We start from the raw sequence: 26,974 nt of genomic DNA, 5'->3' as shown, positions 1-26,974 counted from the left end.
AGATCTAAAGTTCTGTGACTGAAAGGGTCTCATTTATTGTATCTGTTATATGACACTCCTCAGTCTGTACATTCCTGCTGTGTTCAACTATTCACCGGATAAAACTAAGCATCAAGATATCAGAATCAGGCCCTGATATAAGTTCTTTATACCTCTGAGTCCTTGGAAAGTATAATTCATGGAATCTGTTAAATGAGTGTTTGATGGATTAAGTCCCACTTCTGTGATGCTACCCCCAACTACTCTGATCTGTTCTATTTTTTTCTGAAATTCTCTATCAGTCACTTGACTTCCAATCGTAGGCTTCCTCTTAATTTTTCATTCTATGAAGTTAAATTTATTTAATTTTTTTTTTTTAATTTTAGAGAGAGGGTGTACAAGCAGGAGGGGAGGCAGAGGGAGAGAGAGAGAATCTTAAGCAGGCTCCATATTCAGTGCAGAGCCCAACGCGAGGCTGGATCCCACAACCTGCACTGAAATCAAGAGTCAAATGCTCAACCAACTGAGCCACCCAGGTGCCCCTGAAGTTAAACTGTTAAATGCATAATCTCATTTCTAAAAAGCAAGACAACAAATTCTCTGGGAAGCCTGCACCCTCTTTGCAACAATACCAGAACCTAGACTTCAGTAATGTCCTATGTTTATTGAATAAATGGTTGGCCCTGTGCCATAGAAACATGACCCCTTCACCTAGAAGGGTATCGAGCACTGGCTTAATCCTTTTGGGCTGCTATAACAAAGTACCATAAGACTGGGGAGGGGCTTAAACAACAAACATTTTATTTCCCACATTCTGGAGGCTGTGTCTTCATATGGCAGAAGGGCAAGGGACCTCTTTTATAAGGGCACTAATCCCATTCATGAGGATTCCACCCTCAGGACCTAATCACCTCTCAAAGGCCTCACCTCCTAACACCATCACATTGGCCTTAGAATTTCAACATATATATTTGGGAAGAACACAAACATTCAATCTTTAGCATGCACTGCCACCACTCAGTATGATTTACGGTAAGAACCTGCTTTGGTTTTTCCACCTTGGAACTAGGCAGCATAGACCTTTCTGTCAGTCTGGGCAGTGTAAGTATCATGACACAATGTTCTTGAGGTGGGACTTGGAGTTTCTTCTTCATTAGCAGAACTCAAAAGAATGTCAGCTCCAAGTGGAGAAAACATCGTCAGAAGTTCTGGGTTTTCCTTGTGGAAGTGTAGAAGGACTCACTTTTCAGCCTCATCATGACTCTTAGACCTGCTATGACCCATATCTCAGCACCTCTGGGTGTCTGTGGGGTGACTGAAAAGTCAGTCAGCCTGGTGAGGCAGCTGCGTGCCTGCTCTGGCCAAGCACTAGACTATTTATGCAAATTAAAAACAGAAGTCTATAAACTGACCCCAGCTGTACTACCTCTAACGATTGCAAGCTGGACTCTTAAGTATGTTGTTATTTTTAAAGTCAGTCATTTTCCAGGCCTGCGTTTTGTTTTACCATAACACATAGGCAGTGAGAATTTTCCATCAACTTTAAAAGACGGATGTAATAGACCCTTAGGGCAGCCTCTTCTGTAAAATTGTTGTGATAACTTCAGTGTATGGGAGTTTCGTCTAGCCCCTTTATTACATCTCAAGGATTTTCATTCTTTGTGCTAAAGATGCTGGAGAGAGATTGTGGTCAAGATATTTAATCAGAGCGAGTGGAATGAAGGAGTCAACCATCCCTGTGTTTCCTGTGTTGTATTATTTAGGCTTAGTTTGGTTTGCTTTTAAACTCGCCTTTGGTGCTAAAACATACAGGATGACAGGGACAAGGACTTAATATGGAAACATCTGTTCAATGGCAGAACACACTAAAAATAATATAGCAACCAAGAGTCCTGGGGAGAAATCAGAACTTAGAGGGTGTAGGTGTAATGATTATGGAGCACTTTTTTTTTTTTTTTTTAATGTGAATAAGCCACCACTTTGGTGCCAAGCATCTGATCGTGGCCTAAACTATAGCCCTGGCTGAAATAATATCTTCCTGGAGAAGTTATAAAAGTAACTGCAGACCATTTAGAAGATACCAGAAAGGTATTTTTAAAATTTACTTTAATGAGAAATCACTCCCAGAGACAGCCATCATGCCTATGCCCTCTGTTCACGCTACTAGTCCATTTTAAAGATTTTTTTTCCCCCCAGATAATTGTGTAGTGTAGAATGGAGACTAACTTAGCAGGTCCAAGGAGAATGGAGATTGGATGGGAAGACCCTGGGTCCAAGAAATGTGTAGAGTGGCTCTCCCTCGGTCCACGGACTCTTTGGGGCAGGCCCCGATGGTGACCTAACAGCAAGGCCATTCCAGTGTGGACCTGCCTCGCCTCACACTCCAGTCCCACACCTTGAAAACCCAGGACGCTGCATTTTGGCACCCTAAGGCAGACGGATGATTCAGTTAGGGAGCTCTTAGAAATCCCAGCCGTCCCTTGTCTTCATCTGCCCCGGACTCATCGATCCTACCAAACTCAATGTGAGCTTTTAAGACACTACTGGTAGTTAACAATACTGCCTTGTGTACTTGAAAGCTGTTGTGGGAGTAGAGCTTCAAAGTGTTCACCATTTGTAACTCTCATCTCGCCTTGTGTCAGCACTCAGGAGTTGTGTGTCCTTCAGGACAAACAACTATATTGAGTAGTGCTCCAATGCCCAAGACATCCTCTTACAATACTCAGAAGTCTTGACCCTCTTTTCTCACTCTCAGTAGCAGTTAGAAAATTTCAGATACGTAGGGAAAGGCCTGCTCCTAAACTCCCCTTGTATGTTATAAGTGTATGTTCTAACACCTACCTGATATTGCCATATCTCACCTAGATACAATATTAGACCATGGAGGCATCCCCAAAGTTCTGGAGCCATCTTTGTCTCCCCTGTCCATTGTCCCCACATCTAATCGCTTAACCACCTCTTGGTTTTGCCTTAGTGTTACCTTCCTCCTCTACTCATGCCTATTACCCTGGTCCCCAACCTCACCTACTTACTCCTAGGTGGGTCTCAATACCTTTACACTGAGCTCTCTGATTCTAGACTCTTCCCCTACATTCTGTCCTGTTTTCTAGAAACAAATACTATTTCTACAACATTCCCTGAGGAAACTATAATAGGTTCCTCTCAGAGCTTGATCTCCTCAGCAATGGAATTTAAACCTTCTATCAACCTGCCACATCTTATCTGGTCAGGGTGCTCTCACAACCTTATTTTGCCACTCCAGTCAGGCTGGTTCTTCCTTAAAGGCCATGCTCAGTCCTGCCTTTTCCAGTCACTTAGAATGTCTCATCCCCTCCTTTAAACCAAGTCCTCTATCTCAAGGCCTTCTTTCTATGTCCCCCCACTCTTTTGCAGCATTTGAATTTTAGGACTCAATAGTATTTCATTTTTTTTTGTACAGTCTAGACCTTAATTGTCCTTCTGCTGGGACCCAAGTAATCCTTGACTGTTATAGATGCAAAAATTGCTTGGAGCCAGATTGCTCTGTGCCAGATGCCATTCTCAGTACTGTATGGCTTTACATGTATTAGCTAATTTAATCCAAGTAATTCTAAGGAGGTAGGTTCTATTATCAGCAGTTTACAGATGAGGAGATTAAGGAGATTACTACGGAGAAGTTAAATCACTTGTCCAAAATCATTCAGCCAATTAAAGGTGGACTGTGAGTTTGAACTTACATGAAATTCATCTCCAGAATCCAAGACATTCCGCATCCCCTTAGGAGCAGAGGACTTTTTGTGAGACCACAGCAAGCCAGAGCACCCATCACACAGCACATCTTAATATTGAATTGTTTTCCCCTAGGAATCGGATGCAAATTTATGCATCAAGTATTAAGCTACCCTATTTTATGAGGTATGGGATTGATGCTGTCACAATTGCATGTACAATCTTATACCTGAGGTTCTTCCGATTGAAATCTTTTCTGAGCAAAAGCATATTCAAGTAGTATAAGCATTTGCCCCCTGAAGAGACTACTCTAGGTTTTGATCATTTGATGGATTGCCCGCACAGCATTTTTCTTTCCTTGGGACTGATTTAACTTGCTTAATTTCGTGCTTGTCAAACACAATGAGCATGATGAATCCTTCTGAGTTACAGATTTATCAAAAACATCTGTTAATTTACTAAAAATGCACCATGGCCTGGATTGTCCCTTACAAAAGCAGGATCTTGTTCATCTGTGAACAGATTTCTGTTTCTTTCTCAAGCGTTACATCTGTGATTTGTGAAGGTTGGGACATCACTTAGTATCAACTTGCGCGTTTAAACAAGTCATTCTTACCCTTCTTTGTTTTTTCAATGCAAGGGATGTTTTAGTCTTTTGTAAAATTTAGCGTATCGCTTTTGATGTGATACAAAACAGCATTTCCTCCCTCGGGGTCCCCTGACCCAGCAGTGTCCATTTCTGTTTTAGAATTTCAGACAAAGTTTTGTTTACCGGCAGCCTATGGTGCATTCTACACAAAAATAACAGGAAATTTTAGTAACTCAAATAGAACTACCAAAGGAAAAGTAAGACTTGAGGAGATTACTACCACTCTCCTATCCCTGTAAAATAGAAATAAACACACCTTAAAGTGACCAACTATCTCATCCCAGACTCAAGACAAAGGCCTTTGTCTGTAATAAGAATAATCCTCAACAGAGGCTTTCCTGTGTAAAAACAGGCTTGTGTTGTCACATGTGTTTCATTGGTTCATATAATTCTTAAACATCTTGAGAGTAACATATCAAGTTTAGGATTCTGGTATGTCAAATCTTTTTCATAAAATTACCTTTGAAATTTGAGAAACTTAACAGAAGACCATGGGGGAAGGGAAGGGGAAAAACTGGTTTCAGAGAGGGAGGCAAACCAAAGGAGACCCTTAAATACAGAGAATAAACTGAGGGCCCATGGGGGTGGAGGGGAGAGGGGGAAAATGGGTAATGGGCACTGGGGAGGGCGCTTGTTGGGATGTGTACTGGGTGTTGTATTTAAGCGATGAATCGTGGGAATCTACTCCCGAAGCCAAGAGCACACTCTATGTTAGGTAACTTGACAGAAAATTATATTAAAAAAAAAAAACTATAAAAATAAGTAAATAAGAAAATAAAATTACCATTGATATCCTGAGAATGGAATACTTTGTTATTGCTTTGTACCATAAAATACCCTGTGAACATTATCACTCATACCTGTGAATGATATTCCTCTATACACTCAGTGATTGCAGCCTTTTCTTGAGAGATTTCAGGAAAGAAACAAAGGCCCACTTTTTCTCCCACCAGTCATAATAACCAAACATTTAATAAGTGTTAATTACTTCTCAAAAAAGAATGTTAGGGCTGACAGAAACAATGCAATATTCAATTTCTTAATTTTTTTAAGGTTTTTATTTATTTTTGAGAGAGAGAGTCCAAGTGGGTGAGGGGCAGAGAGAGAGGGGACAGAGGGTCCAAAGCAGGCTCCATGCTGACAGCAGACAGCCCAGTGTGGGGTTCGAACTCACAAACCATGAGATCATGACCTGAGCCGAAGTCAGAGGCTTGACTGATTGAGCTACCCAGGCACCCCTCAGTTTCTTAATTTTGAATAAGAGTTGCATATGGCTTCAGTATTATTATAATTTACTTTTTTATCATAAATAAATGGTTGACTTATTGAAGTATATGCTTGTAGAAAAATAAAATTGTTAATCATGCTATGACATGACTGAGTAATCTGAGCCTCCAGCCTTCTTGTCCAAGAGTTATCACATGAGGGATCTAATACTTCTTAAAAGGGTATAAACTGAGTTTTCACTTAATATTAGCAAGAGTCTGTACTGTTATGGAACAGGCAACATTTGCTACTTTTCTTCCTTTCTAAATTTGTCCGGAAAATATGAGACAAAATAGCTATTTTTCCTTGATAAGAGGGGTCAATCATCTTGATGGTTTGTATGTGTCCTGGAACATTTTGTCTAGAGGTCTAGACATTATCAAAGTCATATTCTACTACATGGAGAACATTTATAAAAACAAGTGGCTAAGAGTTTGAAATTAAAAGCAGTTCTTCCAGCACAGCCTTTTCCTATGAGAACTTATCAGTCATTCCACTTTGACACAATGAGAACTCTACCTCTCAACAGCCGTGTGCTCAGGGTGGCTATTTCTGCTACAAAGTGACGTGACCCTATGCTTCTGTTGCCTGGGCCTCTGTCACACGGAGACGTGGTCTTGTGTCCACTATGTAACACATGAGCTTTTGTTCACCTGACGGGGTGCGGGGGTGGTTTTCACCAATGCAAGCGGGCGCCGGAGTCACACAGCCAAATGAAACGTGTCCGGGAAATGTAATAGTGAATCACTCACTTTAGCTGTTTCCTGATACCCTCGCCTGCTTTCACATAGATGGCACAAAATATAGAGCTTAGTGGCACACAAAGCCAGGCTGCTTTCACTGGACTGCCCACACATTCTTTTGATTCTATTTTGGGTCACACGTGAAAGCCACAGAACAATCGACAAAAGCCATTTCGTCTTCTCACTCTCTTCAGTTTACCCTTTTGCTTAGTTTATTTCATTTCGCCAACATTTTTAAAAGGGCATTGTTGTCATTACAAAGTTGAGTATTTTTCTGAGATCCTAGGTAGTGTTGGTGGTGGAAGAAGAATTCTTCCACTTTTCCAGACTAAGTCAAAGGCATGGTCTTTGAAATACTCAAAGTCCCTGACGAAGCTTTCAGCACAGAGATGAAGAACAGCCAGTACCTGAGAGTTCCCTGCATTGTCATTAAATCCTCACAACTTTTAGGCAGTTATCTATATTTTATCTCCATTTTAAGAGTGGAGAAATTGAGTCTCCGAGGTTAAGTATCTTTCTCAAGGTCACGTAGGTCATAAAGTGCCCGGGATTGAAACTTAGGTCTGTTGCCAAAGCTTTATTTTACGCGTTTAGCCCACTGGATCAGAATTCTATAAAAAAGCTATCCCACAGCATGTGATTATGGTGTTGTAAGTTAGCCATTGCTCTTTGGACCCCTTGACTTTAAAGCAAAGGCTTTAAAAATATTGAACTTTAATTGACATACAATATTTTTTTAAATTTGTTTAATGTTTATTCAGTATTGAGTGAGAGAGTGGGGGAGGGGCAGAGAGAGAAGGAGTCAGAGGATCCAAAGCAGGCTCCACACTGTTACCGCAGAGCTCAATGGGGGGGCTCAAACCCACGAACTCTGACATCATGACCTGAGCTGAAGTCAGACGCTTAACTGACTGAGCCACCCAGGTGTCTCTAGTTGACATACAGTATTATATTAGTTTCAGGTGTACAAGATGGTGACTCAAATTTTTTATATATCACGAAATGATACTATGATAGGTCTAGTTACCCTCTATCACCATACAAAATTATTACAATATTATTGACTGTATTCCCTGTTATACTTTACATCCTTGTGACTTATTTATTTTATAACTGAAGTGTGTATCATTTAATCTCCTCCTATTTGTCCGATCCCTCCACCTCCCTTCCCTCTGTCAACCACCAGTTTATTCTCTTGACCAAAGGTTTTTTCATGTTTCAACACTGAATATGTTCGCTGTACATTTTCATCAATCTGAATAAATTTCTTTTTGTTCTTAGGTTGTACCCCACGAATGTTGTTATGGGGTGGCTTTGTCTTCCCATCCCCAAGGTTATGTGTTCAAGCACTAACTCCCAGTACCTCTGAAAGCTTCTATGGAGACTGGGCCTTTAAAGAGGTAATTAAATTACAATGAGGCTGGTGGGATGGGCCTTAAACCCAGCTGACTAGAGCCTTTATAAGGAGAGGCAACAAGGCTAGAAAGACAGCAGGGGTGTGCATGGAGACTACCTGAGGACTGCAGCGAGAGGTAGCCATCTGCAAGCTAAGGAGAAAAGAAACCAACTCTGGAATGGTCTTAAGGTTGGAGTTTTTTTGTTCCTGAGGTGTTTGATGAAATCTGATAGCAAATCTGTCTGGAGTGGTGCTTCTGTAGGAAGGTTTTTAAATGATTACCTCTTTGATGGTGATGTGTTATTGTTCTGGACCTCTGTGGTTTTTTTGGTCTGGAAACACATAGTTTTGGGTTGTGGAATGTTTGCTAAAATTATCTGGTGACTTCTTTTCACTATTGCTGTTGTTTCTCTTTGTCTTAAAACATGTAATTGGATATTAGACTTCCAGGCTAATGTTCTTTTTTTTTTTTTTTTTTAATTCAAGTTAACATACGGTGTAGTATTGGTTTCAGGAGTAGAATTTAGTGATTCATCACTTATATATAACACCCAGTGCTCATCCAAACAAGTGCCCTCCTCAATGCCCATCACCCATTTAGCCCATCCCCCACCCCTCCAACAACCCTCTATTCTCTGTATTTTAGAGTCTTTTATGGTTTGCCTCCCTCTGTTTTAATCTCACTTTTCCTTTCCTTACCCTATGTTCATCTGTTGTTTCTTAAATTACACATGTGAGTGAAATCATATGGTGTTTGTCTTTCTCTGCGTGACTTATTTTGCTTAGCATAATATACTCTAGTTCCATCCACATTGTTGCAAATGGCAAGATTTCATTCCTTTTGATCGTCCAGGCTGATCTTCTAATGGTCTTTGCTCAAACTGCTTCTTTATCATTTTTGGGTGGTTTCCTCAGCTTTATTCCATCTCTACTGAATTTACTCTTGGCATTTATGTCTTATCTGGTGTCCCTGAGGTCAAGCCCTCTTCAGTTTTATCTTGGGGGTAAATTTTCACTCTGGTTTTCTTTCAGGCTGCCAGCGGGGTAGTCACCAGGCCTCGTTTAGTGAGGCATATAAGGGTGCTCAGATGTGCATTTTAAAGATTCACAGCTATTTTATGTTTTCAGTCTCTCCCGGCTCTGAGGACCAGGTGCCTCTTATTCCTGAGCTGATGGGAGTTCTGTGGCAGGAATCGGCTTGCTTCTTGCTGGCTTTCCTGATTCCAGGACTTAGGCTTCAGCTTTGTTCTGCTGTATTGATTCCCAATTCTTTACTCATTTTGCTTTCTGAGATGGTTGATCTCTTCTATACAGGTGTCTTCAGTTTTCTTTGTGGGTATTTTCATTCCTTTATTGGCTAGTGGGGGAGGTGAAATTAAGTATAGTTAATGTCATGGTTAAATGGAAGACCTCCATATTGTGACTTCGTGCCTCCATCGTCTAATGATAGCCACTACCCACATGTGGCTATTTAGATTTACACTAAAATAAAAATTCAGTGCCTCAGCCACATTTCAAGTGCTCAGTAGCCATATGTAGCTGACACTATGGTATAGGGCAATGTAGATATAGAACACTTTCATCATTACAGAAAGTTTTATCGGACAGGAGTGCTAAACAAAATCCACAGAGATGCCATCCATAGTCTATAGCATTGTTTCAGTTACTTGCTAGTACACCCCTTTAACTCTGTATAGCACTTATCCCTAGTTGATACTCGTCTCCATCCACTAGAGATTAAGCTCCTTGTGAGCAGAGACCTTATTTTCCTATCATTCCTAACATACAGCAGGTGCTACTTATGTTTGTCAGAATGAATGAACCCCCGTTAATTTGCCCAGAGTGCTTACATGCTTGTCTTACTTAGTTTAAACTATATAGACTCAGAATCTCACGTTGGGATATGATCATTCTAGATGGCACAACTGCCATACTTTTCACTGGCTTTGTGCTGTAGTTTTGTATTGTTTCTCAACTCTTTGCAAGCTGTTTTGAGTCCAGCGCTAATTTTGAATTAAGACATTTACATGTAAGTCTTCAAAGAGACCAAGTCGTAAATTGGAAGCATTCAAAGTAGGTATTGAAATACTTACAAGAAAGCAACTTGGAAACATTCCAGTGAGTGGTGATCGCCTAGAAACCATCCAGGAAAGCAAGTGTCCACTTCTTGAGACTTGCTCACCTGTGCAGCTGCCTTAGTTATGTTAGTCTTGAGTACCAGAACAATTGGGCAGATACACAGAATGGACCTGAAAGTCGACTTGTCACTAACACCATGTGGTGAGTTAAGAGGCAGTAATCTGCAGAGAAGATCCTGGGCAAATCTTAACTCTCAAATTGTCCTTGCCACACATTTAGCTATCTTGTTCACATCCTATACTTTGGGCCCAAACTCTCCTTTCCTTTCAGCTAGAGAATCTCTTCTACTTCTACCCATCCATCCTTCACATGCTGTTTTCCCACTTGGACACCTCCCCTCACAAAACCTCCAAGACCTAGCTCTCCTTTCTTTGAGAGTTCTCCTCAAAACTCCAAGAAGTCTGACAAGACCTCACTGAGTTCCCATCACTTAGACACTGAAGCAACTCTTCATCCTGTTTCTCTATTAATCGGAAATTCCTCTACGGCAGGCTTGAGGCCTGCTTTTTCATCTGTCTCCATAGATTCTGGGATCTTGTTGTACAGCAATACAAGGGGAAAATAGATCAGCTGGAATTAGAGAAGGAAAGGCCTCACCTCAACTACCTAATACATAGTATTGGAAACTTATTTCACTTGTGATTTTTTGCTGTGAGATTTCAGCATATTGATCAACGAGCCTGGGGGATTGAATTATTTTCCCCACATTCATAGCTGACCACATCAGAAGGAAATCGCAGGTATGTTCAGGCAGTAGCACGTTGACACAACAGGGTTGGTTGTAGTTAATAGTGAAGTCTATATACAGTTAATAACCAACCTGTCTTTGGTGCAAGGGCTGTAGGTGAGACAGGCTGTTGATGTGCTGACACACGTGACTGGCATGGAGATGCAGCATTGGAGGCGACTCCACTCACTTGCAATATGATTAGCGGACGGTCTCCAGCTTCTTCAGGCTCTACTTGAGCCTTCAAACCCAGGTCATGCTTGTCCTGGGCTCTTCTTGGGGCTGTTCCCAGACAGTGACTGAGAGAGGTGGCCATACAAGGGCCTAGTCCTTTCTCCCCAGCATGGACTCCCTAATGGGCACCTTTTGCTCTGGAGTTTACCCTAAAACTGGTAGGGGCTTTGTCAGGTGTGCATAATGTTCTGTGCCCTCCCCTGCCCCTTTCAAGTCCTGCAGCTCTCCTTCCACAGGTGCTAATTCTTAATCAACCTTTTCTCCTAACGCCATCTGTGCATTTGTCTCGTGGAGAACCCAACCTAAAACAACATAAAGTATGTAGTTTCTACAGCTGAGAAAAGGATTCAGAAAAAAAATGAAGCCATGAAAACGGTGTATATCCTATACAAAGAGTGATGTGGGTTCTCAATTGTGAACCTGTGAAAGCTGTCACTGAGCGCTTAAAGCCACAGGTATTAGGGAAATCGTGTCAGTTTTGTTTGCAGAGAATTGCTAAAATAAGTTCTAGCTTTTAAAAGAAATGGCTAGATATCTGTAAATTAGAGTCCTGGGAAATTAATACATTACCTTTCATTGCCTAGGGCTCTTAGCTTCTAATGGGTGTTTTGTTGATTTGGGTGCACTAAGGACATGTCGTAAACTGTTTTTGTTAAAACAGATTTCTAATAAATGTGAATTGGTTTTTAAGGTTTGGTTATTAAATTCAAAACTGATCTTCCAATATGAATAAGCAAATGACCCTATATAGTTCCTCTCAGTCTCCAAAGCACCTTTATTTTCCAAATTTTTTTTTTTTTTTTTTTTCATTTCTTGAAATCTCCATTGAGAAACAGTAAGTACTTCACAATTAAAGGTAGGTAGCAGATTCTTCTGGTTTACCATACTGGTCTTTTTTATAATATGGTTATCAAGTAGGGCTTAGACTCTTGGTTATTCAAAGACTTGCAAGGAACTTAATGCACTATTTCCTGTCGTACAGGATAAAGAAATTCAGATGTTTCATCCCACGGAAAGTTCAAAACCACGATGAACATTGTAGAGTTAAAGTATGTTCAAAGATTTATCCTTCTATATCCTATAATAGAAAAAAGAATATAATAGGAAGAAGCTAATGTTCAAGAATTTATGGACTGTGAGAAACAAATCAGACTATGAGAAACAAAATTTTAACTCGTTAAATGTTGGAAGATATACCATTCATATTTGGACCCACTGCTCTAGAACAATATTACCATGAAGAAAGTTTTTAGGCATGGTCAATAAAGAAGGGAAAGGAGAAGAGATTTTGAAGAAAAAGTTAATATTGTCTTGAGCAAAAGTAGAGGGATAACATTATTCAAAATTGCTTACAGGTAGAAACCATCCAAATGTCTATCAATGGATGAATGAATGCGGAAAACTCCACACAGCCATACAAGGGAATATTATCTGGCCATAGGAGAGAATGTACGTGCCACAACATGGAGGAAACTTCAATATTATGCAAAGTGGAAGAGGCCAATCCCAAAAGACCACATACTATAGGATTCCATTCATATGAAAGTCCAGAACAGAAGTCTGTAGAGACAGAAAGTGGACTAGTGATTTCCTAGGGCTGGGGAGTGAAGGTAGGGGGTGAAGGGTGATAGCTCCAAGGTTCAGGGTATTTTTTAGGGGTGATTAAAAATGTCCTAAAAGTGGTGATAGTTGCACAAATCTGTAAATACACAAAAAGCCACTTAACTATATACTTTAAATGGGTGAATTGTATGGTAGGTGAATTCTCAAGATTATTAAAAAAAAAAAAAAAAAATGGAAGAAAAACTCAAATGCCAGAGGACAAGTAAATAGAATTACAAACTGTCTAAACAGAATTAGAGTATCCTGGGGCCGCACCACCAAGTTTTAATTAAACTCTTTCTGAAATTGAGAGTTTACCTCATTCCGTAGGCATTAGTAAATTGTGCTCGTCACTTTGGATTTCCATGGGAGTATTTGCTTTTCCTGTATATCTTAAGATCAGGGTGTTAGGTTAGATATGGCTCCAAAGTTACCCGTGAATGTTACCTTATGTGGCAAAAATAACTTCGTAGATGTGATAAATTAAGGATTTTGAGACTAGGGGTTGTCCTGGATTATCTGGGTAGGCCCTACATGCAATCGCCCTTATAAGAGGGAGGCACAAGAGGTTAGACTACAGAGAAGGCGGTGTGACCACAGATGCAGAGACTGGAGTGATATGGTTGAAAGCCAAGCAATGTAAACAGCCAGAAGCTGGAAGAGATCAGGAATCCTCCCCTGAGATCTCTAGAAGGAGCCAACCCTGCCAGCACCTTGATTTTTAGCCCCATAAGACCAGGACTTCTAGTGTACAGAACGATGAGAGAATAAATTTGCGTCTTATGTCATTAAGTACGTGGTAATTTGTCACAGTGCCAATAGGAAACTTCAACAATGCAGTACTAATTTTAAATGATCCTGGGGAGGTATTGAAGGATTGCCATAGCTTGATATTTAGTGCTTAGGTAGTGTTTGCTTGTGTGATCTAGTTTTTTTTTTTTTCTCATATAATTATTTACCATTTTAGGTGGTGACTCTTCATTTTAAATGGCTTGTCTTGGTTTCATACTCCAAGACACAGCAAATTCTTTTTGGAAGAGGGAAGTTATCTGTTTAGAACAAATCCTTGCCCCCCAACCAGGAGTATAGACTTCTAGATCCCAAAGGGTCCTTAATCATCCGTGATTAGTCCAACTCTATATTTGAGTAAACAGAAACCTGGAAGGAACGAGTGACCTACCCAAGCTCCTTTAGTTAAGAAGTAGCAAATGTTCATGATTGCCAGGCCACTAATCTTTAAAAACTAGACATGTGAGACTTGAACATCAACTTGCTGGAGACAAAACTAGTTTAAGCTGACATGGAGATGTTTTAGACTTAAAACTTCCTAGCTGCAAGAATCCATTACAAGTAGGGTTCCCTGTACTTTGTAGGCCACCATGACCATGCCAGGAGCAGAAAATCCTTTTTTTGGTTTGTTTATTTTTGAGCACGTGTGGGGGAGGGGCAGAGAGTGAGGGGGACAGGGGATCCAAAGTAGGCTCCATCAGCAGTGAGCCTGATGCAGGGCTCGAACTCACAAACCGTGAGATCCCCTCCTGTGCTGAAGTTGTACGCTCAACTGACTGAGCCACCCAGGTGCCCCTGGAAAACCCTACTCTTAATTCAAGCCTCTAACCTCCTTCTGACCTCTTCCATTTATGAATCAAGTTCTGTTAGCTTCATAGGAGGTTCATCCTCTAGGACATAATGGTACTCCTTTCAAGTATAGGAAGCAGAGAAGAGGTTTGGGGTAAATCAGAGGTGGCTGGAGGTGGGTGAATGGTTGACCACCTAGAACAAGAAAAGCAGGGCTGAGAAGAAAATATTAAGGTCCTAGAAGTTATTGGAAGCAGTAAATGGGCAAAGTGCCCAGTGACCTCTGCAGAATTTAGTGTCTGGATACCACCACTTCTGAAAAAGAAGGTCTCTTTCTAATGAAATACACCATCTCTCAGCTATTAAAGGATATACTCAAAGCAAGAATGAGGCAAGAGAAGCACTGCCTGCTTTGGAGTTGGGGCCAGGGGAAGAAAGGCTATAAGCTAGTAAAGTATTAAAAGTGCTCATACCCTCTGTACCAATAACTCACTTCTAGAATATTCTTAGGATAATTCTTATAAGATGTGGACAATCCTATAAGCAAACATTCACTGTAATATTAACAATAGTACCTAATAAGGAATTTATCATAGTACATCTCTATAGAGCTGTATATAGCCACGAAACATTTATGAAATTCCAGGATATAGTGAAGTTTATGTAAAGTGAGTGCATGATACAAAACTAGCAAAGATTATATTTTTCCATAAATCACGTCGAACAACAAAAAAAAGTAGATGGAAATTGCCATGGATGTATTGTTTTTTTTTCCTGGATGGTAGAAATTGGGAGACCAAGTTGGAAACATGCATTTGTTTCCTACAAACGACGCTTCAACAAACTTTTCTCTAAATCTGGCTAGTCAGCAGTCTTTATAGACTTGTAGACTATGGACTGTCAAAAGAATTTCTCCTTGCTTTTAACAGGCAACAGTGACCGGCTCTTTCCTCACAATCTGTGTGGTAATGCAACTGCCTCATGAGTTTATAGGTTTTCTTAGGTGTCTGGAAGAGGGTCGTTCTTGTTACAGCAAAGGCAGCTATGTTACTGGACCACGTCTTATTCAAGACTGCAGCCTGTTAATTGGCACATAGTGAGGTGAGCACATTCTAACCTCTCCACGCTTTTCTAAAGCACATATTGGGGTGGCTACGCAATAGCAACAGCTATCAGCTAAGACTGCAGCTGCACATAGTGGGAAGTGTGGGATCCGTTCATACCAAATAATCAAGGTAGCCTCTCTCCTCTGCACAAAGTTTTATATACATCCCAGAAGAGTAGCACCTAATCGGATAAATGTGCTCCATATGGAGTTCTGAAGCTTTAGGTTGAGATGCTTTTCCAAAAGGCAATATAGGATTTTTTAGTACATCAAACACAAGGCTTTCCTTGGTGTGAGTCATAATGTACAAATGGTATGGAATATGGTAAATACTATGGTGCAGCCTTTGGAACTTGGAACAAATTCTTTCATCTCCCTGCTTTGAGCCCATTTATTCGTTCTGAGAAGTAGGTTAAACTATGTTTAGCCTAAAAACCTTCTGTTCAGGATTCTTTAAGGTTAAGTTTTATTTTATTTTATTTCAAGTTTATTTTAAGAGACAGAGTGAGCGGGGAGGGGCAGGCAGGGAGAGAGAATCTCAAGCAGGTTCCGCACTGTCCGCACGGAGCCGCATGTGGGGCTCGAGCCCACAAACCGCGAATTCACGACCCGAGCTGTAACCAAGAGTTGGACACTTAACCGACTGAACCACGCAGGCGCCCCACTAAGGTTAGCTTTTAAAGGAAAGGCAGAAGGCAGCTGCTCCTGAGTGGTTCTCTTCCCCTGCATAGAAACCGACAGGCTGTTTCAGAGTCTGACTTGGCAGTCTTCAAGACCTCAAATATCACCGAGACCATGGACCATAAGGTGTCTCTTTGCTAACTCAAGCCCTTTATCTTATTTTCAATATGCTTACTCAAGGAAAGGGAAAAATCAAACCCAAAAGGTTTCTGATCGGTTTGAATTATTTTTGCTAGCAAATTGAAAAGGACTTCCACGTCTGCAATTTCAACCAGTTGTGCTGTACATTTAGGGAAGTCCATCACCTTAGAATCCAGGTCACAGTTTCTTCTAAATCCACATGTTCTTGGCCTTATGATAAATCAATCAAAATTGATTTAATGGTTTAAGGCAACTGAGTTAAGTTAGCTCCTACATAGGCAAAAGTCACTGAAATTTCTGCAGAAGTTCAATTTACTCCATCTTGTGTATAAGTTGGATCAACAAAGTCACGCTCTGTACGAAGTGTATATTTGGCCTTTAGTTACTTCAAAAAATCCTCTGGCCACAGGAATTCTCATTGTTTGGTAGAAGAAACAGGTTGAGAGAGGGGAGATCGAATACCCCCACATCACATGGCTTACTAACCTGAAGCTCCCTCTGAGGGTCTGCACTCCCTTCTTGCATATTTGGGGTGAATTTCATTGTTACCTAATTAACTGTTTTGGCAGGTGCAGGTAAGCTTCCAGTATGGAAATCCATGTTTGAAGATGCAAAAAGGGAAGGTGCCAAGTTGAGGGGAAAATAAAAATTCATCCCCTAATAGATTTATACAGTCAGGCAGTCTGTTCAGAAAGATTTCAGTTGAAGTTTGACATTTTATACATTATTGTATGGAAGCCCTAATTATTAACATAGGTGAGAGCAAGCCCTTCATTCTCAAGCTATGCAGGGGTGGGGAGCAGGCTGTTGCGGTACTTCACCGGTCATGTGAGCCTAAGTTGCCGTGTCTGGCATTGTGTGGTTGTTCCTAGGCTAAATCTTACAAAAACAAACAAACAAAAAACAAAAACAAACAAAAAAAAACCCCGTGTGTTTTTGTGTTCTTCTCTAACTTCTCGACTGACACAGCACCCCCGCCCCCTTAACAGAATGGCAAAATTCCAATGCCAATTTCCAAGTTACTTACCAGGAAACGCACCTGCTTATGCTCTTACTTCTTACCCAGGGCAGCAATACCGTATTACATGGGTCTTGTCAGAGAGCTGCTTGTTCGATTGCTCATTTTCTTTAGGGGTGATGGATTTGTGTTCGGTGTAACTGGACTCAGAGCATGCAAAGACCTTACCGTTTCTTTCTGGTGTTTGAGGTCTACTACCCTCAACTTTGTTCTTCTCCCATGGTGGAGAGTGGATTCTGAGGACAACCTGGTGTTCTAAGGGAGCTTCTTGGGTTACCTCTGGCTGTGTGCGCTAAGCTGCTGTGTACCCTGAGAGACTTCAGGCTGGAGCTGTCCGCTTCCAAGATTCACGTCACCGAGTTCGGGAGGGGCTGCCCCTGTGACAGGCCTGCTTGTGCCGAGTACATTCCTTAGGCGCCCCTTCGGTGCTCTCTTGAGGCCGCAGAGGCCGCAGGAAATCACTCCGGAGAGTGGCGTTAGGTGTCGGTGGCTACCACGCCTCCCGATTCAGGACTGGCTTCCTACCGGGGGTGGGAGGGGACACCACGGTTCTTGTGCACTGGAGCGCAGTTCGGCTCCGCTCTACCCCGAATAGGCGGCTACGGAAGCACGCAGAACTCGGGCAGTTGCAGCACCGGCAGATTTTCCGCTCTTCCCGGCTCGCTCTTCCGCCTGCGCAGCCCTAGCCCCCGCCCTCCTCCACCCAGCTCACAGGAACCAGCGCCCTGGCCGCTCCCGCGCTTCTCTCCTGCCACCCGCAGTGGCCCGCTTTTTATAGGCACCGCAGCCAATGAGCGTTCTCCTTTCCTTCTGCCCGCCCGCCCGGCCAATCGCCGCGCCCCTTGTGTAATCTTCGGCTGCTCGGCCGCTGTCGGCTATTTTCGTTGTTGCTGGCTTTTTCAGGGGCTGCTCGCTCGCAGCCAGAGAAGCTGCTTTTTTTTCCGGGTTCGGAGCCGTTCCGGATGCTTTAGGCTGCCGGATGTCTGATCTCCGAATAACTGAGGCGTTTCTGTACATGGATTATCTGGTAGGTGCGGGGCAGGGGTGGCGTGTCGCCTCTTGGGTCCGACGTGCCCGATGTCCCTCCGCCTTGAGGAACAGCCTTTTTGCTTTCTTTCTTTGGGATGGGATGCCTTTGGGGTTCTTTCTCCTGCAGCCTGATCTAGAGCTTTGCTGGGACTCGGAGGGTCGGCTGGCGGGGCAGAGATGGGTGGCGGAGCTGACAGGTAAACGTGCGGCCCCGGCCACCGCGCTGCGGGGAGAGGGGCGTGCTGGGGCTGCCAGGGAGATGGGGCCGCGGAGGTGGGGACATCCCCTGCCCGAAATCGGGTTCTTTGCTTCCCTCTGCGCTCCCTGCAGAGGACTTTCTTTCCCGGGAGGTAGGAGTTTTCTGCTCTCTCTTTTAGCAGAACTCCAGGTACTATTAAAGAGCCATAACCAGAATGGCTTACTAAGTGCCCGGCAGCCCCAGTCATTTGGTTGTTATTAGATCTCTAAAGCTATGACCTCGGTCGCGGTGAGGTTTTAAAAGCACATTACCGTAAAGTAGACGGGACTAAACTACATCGCGGTCCTGTCGGGACTGGGTAAGGGCAGGCATTGTCCCACCGTTGTTGTGGTGGGTGCATGTGGCTTATGCCCTGGATCCCAGCTGTGCTTTTTAGGCCAGGCTTGTGCTGAGAAGTTTAGGTGGGAAGTGTCAGCACAATGCTGGGACTGGACATTATTTTGATAATGAACTCGAGTTTTTGTGGAATTATGCAAGCATCATGTATTGTTCCAGAAATTCTGTTTCCCTAGAGCTGCACGTTTGTGTTCAGGGGGATCCTCACTGACATTGGCTGTGTTCAGTCCTATACAATTACCAGGTTTACCTTGTTACCGCTGTTACGCAGAGTTGAAGTAGCTGGCTAAAAACATTGACCCTTCTGTGATCTTGTTGGACACATGCAGACGGTTGATTGTAGATTGGCCTGGCAGAGATTTGCTAGTGCCTTCTAGGAATTAAACTTAATGCTGTTCTAAGAAAGACTGTGAATGCTTTCATGATCAAGAAACGCTGGATACGGGCTGGTTTTGTAATGTTTTCTCGTATTTGGACTCATTCTAGTTTATGTGAAAGAGAGGTTTCCCCTAAAGCTTAGTGGTTTGATGTTGTTTGTTTTTGTGTTTTTTGTGGGGGAGGATGCTGGTTGAAGTTTATGCATGACCTTGTGTGTGGAGCAGAGACAAAAAATTCTGAGTTGGAATTCTGATCATTCGTTGATGTCAGTTATCTTTGTGATAAAGGGACATTATCCACCCACAACTGGAGCCAGTTTAAGGAGGTTATCTGATTGTGAGTGTTCTTTAAAATTAGAAGTGTCATGTAGGTTGAGTTGCCAAGTGTTCCTTAGGTTTTCTGAATTAAACAACCGATTATTTTGTAGCCTGTCTGTAAAATACAATGCTACGGTTTTGTTTTGTAGTTCTCAAAGCCAGAGTTTGTTGGGATAATTAATCAAATAGGAAAGGTAATTACCTGTAGTACTGAAAGCTAATATTGGATACTTAAGTAGTGCCTAAAAAGGAAGTCAGGTGGTTCTGACTATTGTATTTATTTCTTTTACTGGGTGAATTTTAAATTTCAAATAGCATCACAAAGCTGAGGTGCCAAAACCACCTAACCACTTGGGGGTTGGGGGTTGAAAATTGGTTTATTACTTAGGTGGATTGTCTGAAGTTGGTGAATGAATGTTTGTGGGGCTTTAGGGTACCTTAAAAGTAGATTCATTTCTTTGTCAATTTAACAGGTTTGTTTTACAATCACTGGGCCCCAAATTTGACACAGCTTTTTGATTTTTACCTGCCACGCCCCCACACGTCCTATTGCATTGGTACTAAAAATATCATTTTGTCCCTTTAAGCTTTAAAAAAAAAAAAAATCACAGCTGTAGTGAAACTGTTACATAAAAATCATTGGCTACTCATTGGAGATGAGAAAAGTCTTAAAGGAAGTAAGTCAGTTTTTATGAGTGTGCCAAGTATCCCCTGTGAAAACACTTAAGAAAAGCCTTAAGGATGAAGTCCAATTTTTCCATCTAATTTTTCAGTTAAAAAGACGCACCTCTCCTGAGGTGGTCTTTTGTGTTTACTTCTTATCAACTCTGAAGAAATGAGGTGCCACACGTCATTCCTTTCTTCTTGCCTTTCAAATGGACTTATTTGCCTGTATATAATCTTTATGTGGTGTGTATTAGAAACCAGTTTCTAGGGGGGAAAAAAACCCAATTCTGTTGACTGCATTTGGGATCTCATTTTTAAAACCAACTCCCAAGTTCTTTGACTTCCAGGAAAAAAAAAATGCTCCTTTCATTAAGAGTTTCGCTCTTCGGATTTTGCTGAGCTTGTGGGCTAGAGCGAGCTCCCTGTCCGTGCACTTGACAGGAATACTGGTGTGTGCTGTCTTTTCTTTTTTAATCAGGTACTTGACTTTTCTTGCTGCTGTTGGAAACTGGAAGAGGGAGCTGTATGTATTGTCCATTGTTCTTTGGATGGGATGTCATCACTTAACCTTTTACATTTGGAGGAGAATAGAACAGAGAAAAGTACAGGTGCTATTTTTTAACAGCTTTTAATAGGACTGTGGATATTAAAACAAATGAAGCTCTCTGCTCTTTGAGGTTGCTTTTGATTTTCTTAAATATTCTCAATTAGAGGTGACCAATAGGGCGAGGGACAGGGATAATGCCTTAATATTTAAGACAGGGTTTTTAAATTCAGTTCAGAGATATAGTAGCTAGCTTGCTAATTCTAAATAATTAAATATCAGCCAGTGTTCAGTATTTGAAATGAATGAGACAGAGGGACGATTCTACTTTTCTCACTGGCTTCTAAGTTGAGACCAGATAAAATCTGTTTGGATTAGGTGTTTTGTTCTAGGGAATGCAGAATGTATCCTTTACACTTCAAGATTATCAAGATTATTTGTGTAGCCTGGTGGCAATTTAAATATAAAAATCTCATGTTTTCCAGTTAAGGAAATTGTTGTAGGAGGCCGCATACCTTTTCTCCATTTTCATGATGGACCTTAAAGGCCATGTTCACATGTGTCAGGTCTGTGGGTAAAGATTTTGTTCCTGTTCCAATAGGCAGGACCAGCATCTTGCCCTTTTTTTGTTGTTGTTAACTTATTTAAACTCTAGTGTAGTGCTGGTTTCAGGAGTAGAACCCAGTAATTCATCACTTAACGTACCACACCCTGGCCCATCCCAACAAGTATCCTCCTTAATGCCCATCACCCATTTAGTCCATCCCCCTACCCACCTCCCCTCCAGCAACCCTCAGTTCTATTGTGTTTCTTAAATTCCACATATGAATGAAATCCCAGGATGTTTGTCTTTCTCTGCCTGACTTATTTCACCCCCAAGCCAAATAATTCATTGAAGAAATGGGCAGAAGACATGGATGGACACGTTTCCAAAGAAGACCTCCGGATGGCCAGCAGGCATGTGAAAAGATGCTCAACAGCACTTATCATCAGAGAAATACAAATCTTACTCTCTTTTGACAGGTAGACCTAGCAAGACCGTGTGCAGATCTTTTTGAATAAGTAGGAGAAAATCAAGTTGTAGTGAAAGAGAGACACATCTACCAGGTTTTCCTGGGAGGTTGCACAAGAACAACTTCTAGATTCCTTTCAGTTTCAAATTTTCTTTGTCTTCACTCCCATCGATTGGTGAGGATTTTACCTTTTTCCTCGTCCTGGCATCAAAACCCTAAAACTTTCTGCTTTGTATCCTGCCCGTGATGATTAAATGAGATCATGGAGGGAAAGGGCTTTATATAAACAGCACATTGTTTTTCAGATATGAAATGTTAATGTATCGTGATTACATTACTTATTCTTAAACCTTAAGACCTTAACGACCTCTCACTGGTAAATATCGGGCTAACTTTTAAACTAGTGCCAGGATGTGGAAAGGTTTGGAGCAGTAATCAGCAAGTAGGATGTCACAAGACTGTTGCTTGTTTAATACTTACGAAAATAAACCACCTTTAGATATTTTCATTAATCCATTCAACAAATATTTATGGAACCCCTGCTTTGTGCATGGCCCTGAAAGTCATGGGGGACGAGCTCCCTGCTGAGATCCCCTTGGCTGTGGGACTGCCAGGCACGTGGCTCTAGGGGAGTCTGTGGCAGGACAGGTTGCATAAGGTGCATAGGAGAGGAGACAGCTTCTAATGTGCTCCTTGGCTTTCTCCTAGGTTTCTCATCTTACGTGTCTTTGTTTTCTTGTGAACTAAAATGCAGAGTTAGACTTGAAAATGTGACAATTAGCAGACATGACTAATCAAGCATTTTTAGTGGTCAACCAGTGATCACTGCATTTATATATTGTGTTTGGAATTTAAGGCCAGGGTTCTAGATTTCTTGTAGAGATTGGTGAACCCAGCCTAGTTTTTTGGTCCTAGGCTGTACCTGCCATTAGAAAGATTTATGTGTCAGTGGGGAAGATTGAGAAAGAAGGTAGATTGGTTTTTATTCTGTAAATGGTGATGGAACTTGGGCTGACTAACCAAGAACAGGAACTCCTGATGTACTTCAAAGAATGGAGCCTATAGGTTCTAGTAAGTTGTAAATGTGCCCATTTGAATCTGGTGTTTCATTATGTTTAAAGTGTGCTGCTTTTTAACTCTGAAGGACTCTGAACATAAGCTATGTGTTCGGACTGTGGACAAATGGACTATAACACACAGGCCAAACATTGTTTAGTCCTAACTGTAATTGGATTAGTCATGTAAATATTCTTTTATTAATCATAAGATTAAAATAATGCAAATGCAGATTAACCATCTGGAGTTGTCATTGCAAAAATGGTTGAACATCTGTACCATTAAGCAGTAACTCTGATGTAGAGGCATTAGCTCTGGTTCTGGAGATTCTGTTGCTGCAGTCCTTTGTTTTTTTTGTTTTTTGTTTTTTTGTTTTTAAGGTTTATTTTGAGAAAGACCTTGTGAGTGGGGGGGAGGGGCAGAGAAAGAGGAGAGAGAGCCAGTAGGAGACTATGAATCCCAAGCAGGCTCTGCCCTGACATCACAGAGCCTGATGCAGGGCTCGAACCCACGAAGACAAGAGATCATGACCTGAGCCAAAACCAGGAGACAGATGCTTTAATGGTCTGAGCCACCCAAGCACCCCCATTGCTGCGGTGTTAAGTCTTGAAATAGGACTCCTAGGAAAAGACCCACAGGAGAAATGATTGATGCCCTCTGGAAGCCTAAGCCATATGCTTGTTGGCATGGTGGGGGTGTGTATGGAGAGTTAAGTATGAGTTATGAGGATAAACCAGTTAACATTTACTGAGCACTTACTATGTGCCAGACAGCATTGTAAGCACTTTCCTGAGAAATGGTATTAAAATGAGTCTCAGAGAGGTGGTTTCCCCAGGCTGACACAGCTAGCAAGTAATAGAGCTGGGCTTGCGGACTTCCTCCCAGCTTGGTGTTAAAGCTATTGGGAGGGGGCGCCTGGGTGGCTCAGTGGGTTAAGTGGCCAACTTCAGCTCAGGTCACGATCTCGCGGTCCGTGAGTTCGAGCCCCGCGTCGGGCTCTGGGCTGATGGCTCAGAGCCTGGAGCATGCTTCCGATTCTGTGTCTCCCTCTCTCTCTGCCCCTCCCCTGTTCATGCTCTGTCTCTCTCTGTCTCAAAAATAAATAAAAACGTTAAAAAAAAATTAAAAAAAAAAAAGCTATTGGGAGATGGTTGAGATTCTTACAATGTTTTTCACGTAAATACTGTGCTGCTGCTTAAGTAAAGGGTAAAACACCAGGAGACTTGAAGAGACTGATCCACGTTCTCTCGTTCTCAAGGACTTGGCCCTGCTAAATGGAGTGTTAAGGAGAAGGCTGGATAGAAAGCACTGTGATGTGGGGAGAGCCTGGGGGGCTCAGTCGAGCATCTGGCTCTTGATTTCAGCTCAGGTCATGATCTCACAGTTTGTGGGATTGAGCCCCTGCAGCATCCCATTCCATGCTGACAGCTTGGAGCCTGTTTCAGATATTCTCTCTCTCTCTCTCTCTGCCCCTTCCCTGTTTGCATGCATGTTCTGTTTCTCAAAATAAATATTAAAAATGTGTCCAGAGCTTCCTGCCCCTGTCCTGACTCTGGTCACTGAGGTGACCTTCAGCATCTAATGTTTCATCAAGTGACCACAAATGGATTTCTGGGCAACCCTGTTAGCCCCCTACTGTCACTTCAGGAGCACCTTCTTCCCTGTCACAAGCCCCAGTTCTTTTCTGAAGAGGTCACTGAGATGGAGGAGGTAGTTGCCAGTTTTTCTGAGGTCCTCTATGCTCCTTTACCAAGTGCTGCCTGGGGAGGGAGGCTGTCCCCAGCAGACCCTAGGCCCCACGTAGCCTCTTGCTTACAGATTTCAGTTGGGCACAGCCCCCTGATATTAAGTATAAAGAACGTATTTGTTTTGTTTGGCTTTGTTTTTAAGAATTTGTAGACTGGAAAGACTTTTAGCGAGTTCTGCTAACTGTCACGGAGAACAAACAGTATTTTTTCTGATAACTTCTCACAAATTGAATTAACGATGGGCTTCTATTTTCAAGCCTCAGCCCCCTTTCGTTATGCTGTGGCTCTCCCCCTGGCATCTCCCCAAATGCTTCAAGCGTTTGGATGAGTTTAGGAAGCTCCGTGCTTGTCGACCTTCATTTTCAAGTGTCTGTGAAGTGTTTGAGCACATGGACTTCTAGCGGGGCTGTCTTCAAGGGCGTGTGGCCATGGGGGCTACATTTAGAAGGGCCCCACGCTTACTTTAATGCTCTGGGGTTACCGTCTTCTTGATTTTTGACGCTTTGCAAACATTTTCATTTTGCACTGGGCCTCACAAATGAGGTAGCCACTTCTGACTTCTAGTGCTAGCAATGTGTGACTCTCCCTTGAGTGGCCCAGGGTGATGGCTGTTCTGTCACCTGCATCAGGGCAGGGTCCCTGGCCCTCTTGCCCACCACCAGAATCAAAGAGGGGACTGTGTACCAAGTGTGGTGCGGAGCGTTTCACTCTTGTCGCCTGACTTAATCTCCCCATCAGTCGTGTTGATCAGATGCTACCATCTTACAAAAACACTGCTTTAGGAAAGAGGGAACTTGAGGTTCAGGACGGTGGCATATTGGCCAGTGGAGTGTTAGTTAGCCAGTGAGTCTGGCTTGGCGGATTCCAAGCCCATGCTTAGAAGCCCTTAGGACCGCCCACCTAATAATAGTTGTTGAGAGGATGAGAGGGGCAGCATGAATCATAGACACAGTGCTGGCGATTGAGGGCTCACTTGATTGTGGTCACTTGGTTTCTCGGGAGAAGCCCTCCCAGGAGTTCAGGGATAGCCCAGTTCCTGCTGGGGCAACTGCCCGAGTTTGTGCCTTGGGGTGACAAGGCCTTCATTTGTTTATCCATTTTCCTCTACTCTTTTGCATAAAGGTTGGCGTTTTGCTTTTTGGCTCACAGCCGCGTTACAACTACATGGTTTTGAGAGGAACTGTTTGAAAACTTGGATTTGCAGAATGGTCTATTTATCAGGTTCCTTTGTACCTAGATTTGCTGAGCACTGCTCTGACCTCTGGACTGCTTCTCTCAGGGTTGAGGACTTATCTCCTAGTAATTGTGTCTGTGTCTCCCCAAGAGGGATTCCTGGGGGTTTTTCAACAGCGTTAGCTGCCTCTCTAGCCTCACTCTTGGGGAAAGTGGATGACCGTCCAGAGTCTTCCCAGGACCATCGATGGAGGCACAGAAGGGCTATACCTATTCCTAATCAGTCCCCTGATCATGGAGTCAGGAACTAAAACAAAATACAACCTTTTCAGAGTTTTATTTTTAATACAAATATTCCTGAGTACAAGTATTCAGGAAAATACAGAAAGCAACACAACCTACTTCTGTGTACCTACCTCTCTGATTAACAGTTGTTACCATCTTGTGATTTTTGACTTCAAAACTCTGCTTTAAAAAACAAAAGAACTCTAAGGCTAGAGCTAAAGCTTGCTGCTCCCATTTCTCTGTGCCGGTTAGTGGGTTTCATTCTCAAGCATTCTGTTTTTTTCCTTTTCTATACTTGCATGTACGTATAACAAATATACTAACGATGTGGTGAATGTAATTTTACAGCAATGGTAACATACCACCCTTTTTGAAACATGTTTTCTGTTTTCGAGATCAATAAATGTTGCTTGTATGTATCAGTAGATACTTGGTTTTTCATATTTCTGGTTTGGATATGACATTCATGCTTCTATATGTAGAGATCTTATTTGGATTTTGTGAGAAGCTCTGAGGAGAATAGGTGTTGGTTTGGAGGCGTGGTTTGTACACGTTTACTTGTTAGTATTTACACAATAAATCCTATAAAGCTTGCACTTCAGTATTAGGATTCCTATCTTACAGTTGATAATCATTTTGTATTCCTACTAATATATGTATATCTACATACACATATTCTTGCCTATGTAAGGATGTGGATTATTTTGGTAACGTATTTATTATTAAAGTAAATGGAAATTCGGAAAGCACGATAGGGACAAAGTTGTAATCCAGTAACCCACAAAGAGCCAGTTAACATTTTCAACCCTGCATCGTAATGAAGGGAGTTTTATAACCTGCTTTTTACATCTATGAATATTTAAAATTTAAGTTTCTCCTCATTGATCTTCTGCATTATAATACTGACCATAATTTTCTTAACTAATCACCTTTCCATTGAATATTTTATATTCCAATTTGGGCTGTTATAAATAACACTGAATTGAATATTCTGCATAAATTCCTGGATATTCTATGCCAGTATATTGTCAGGAGTCGTAGTTCTGTGGTATTTAAATACATCTTAGTATGAAAAGGAGTTCCAGTGCCAAGGAAGTTTAAAAACTGGGTCAGACAAAGTTAAACAAGTTTCTTTATTGCACAGCCTTTAATATGTGGATGTACATGGCAAATCTCTAAAAGGGATTGCTGCATCCAGTGTTTC

General features: G+C 42.0%; 1 protein-coding gene and 1 long non-coding RNA gene across 6 annotated transcripts in view; one reads left to right on the top strand and one right to left on the bottom strand.

Annotated features, from left to right (window-relative positions):
- The window catches only part of ARL15 (ARF like GTPase 15), a 552,301-nt gene that overhangs the window by 131,823 nt on the left and 393,504 nt on the right, over nt 1–26,974 (top strand). Inside the window, exon 1 of one of the 4 annotated variants that reach the window (XM_060637671.3) lies at nt 17,827–17,993. The exons of the other annotated variants lie outside the window; for them this stretch is intronic. Coding sequence (XP_060493654.2) covers nt 17,946–17,993 — 48 coding nt within the window. The 5' untranslated portion in view covers nt 17,827–17,945. Of the gene's footprint in view, nt 1–17,826; nt 17,994–26,974 lie in introns of those variants that run through there. 4 annotated transcript variants of the gene reach the window in all.
- LOC132682354 (uncharacterized) lies at nt 5,410–17,725 on the bottom strand. Of its 2 annotated transcripts, none has more exons than XR_009611629.3 (2): nt 10,701–17,725; nt 5,410–9,098 (listed from the first exon to the last, which is right to left on the bottom strand). It is a non-coding gene; the product is annotated as an uncharacterized LOC132682354 (long non-coding RNA). The 2 variants fall into 2 exon arrangements; XR_009611630.3 differs by having other exon boundaries at nt 16,976–17,725.

Source organism: Panthera onca, chromosome A1, assembly GCF_046562875.1.
Source record: "Panthera onca isolate mPanOnc1 chromosome A1, mPanOnc1 haplotype 2, whole genome shotgun sequence".
Taxonomy (NCBI): domain Eukaryota; kingdom Metazoa; phylum Chordata; class Mammalia; order Carnivora; family Felidae; genus Panthera; species Panthera onca.
This window is presented reverse-complemented; position numbering and strand designations above follow the sequence as displayed.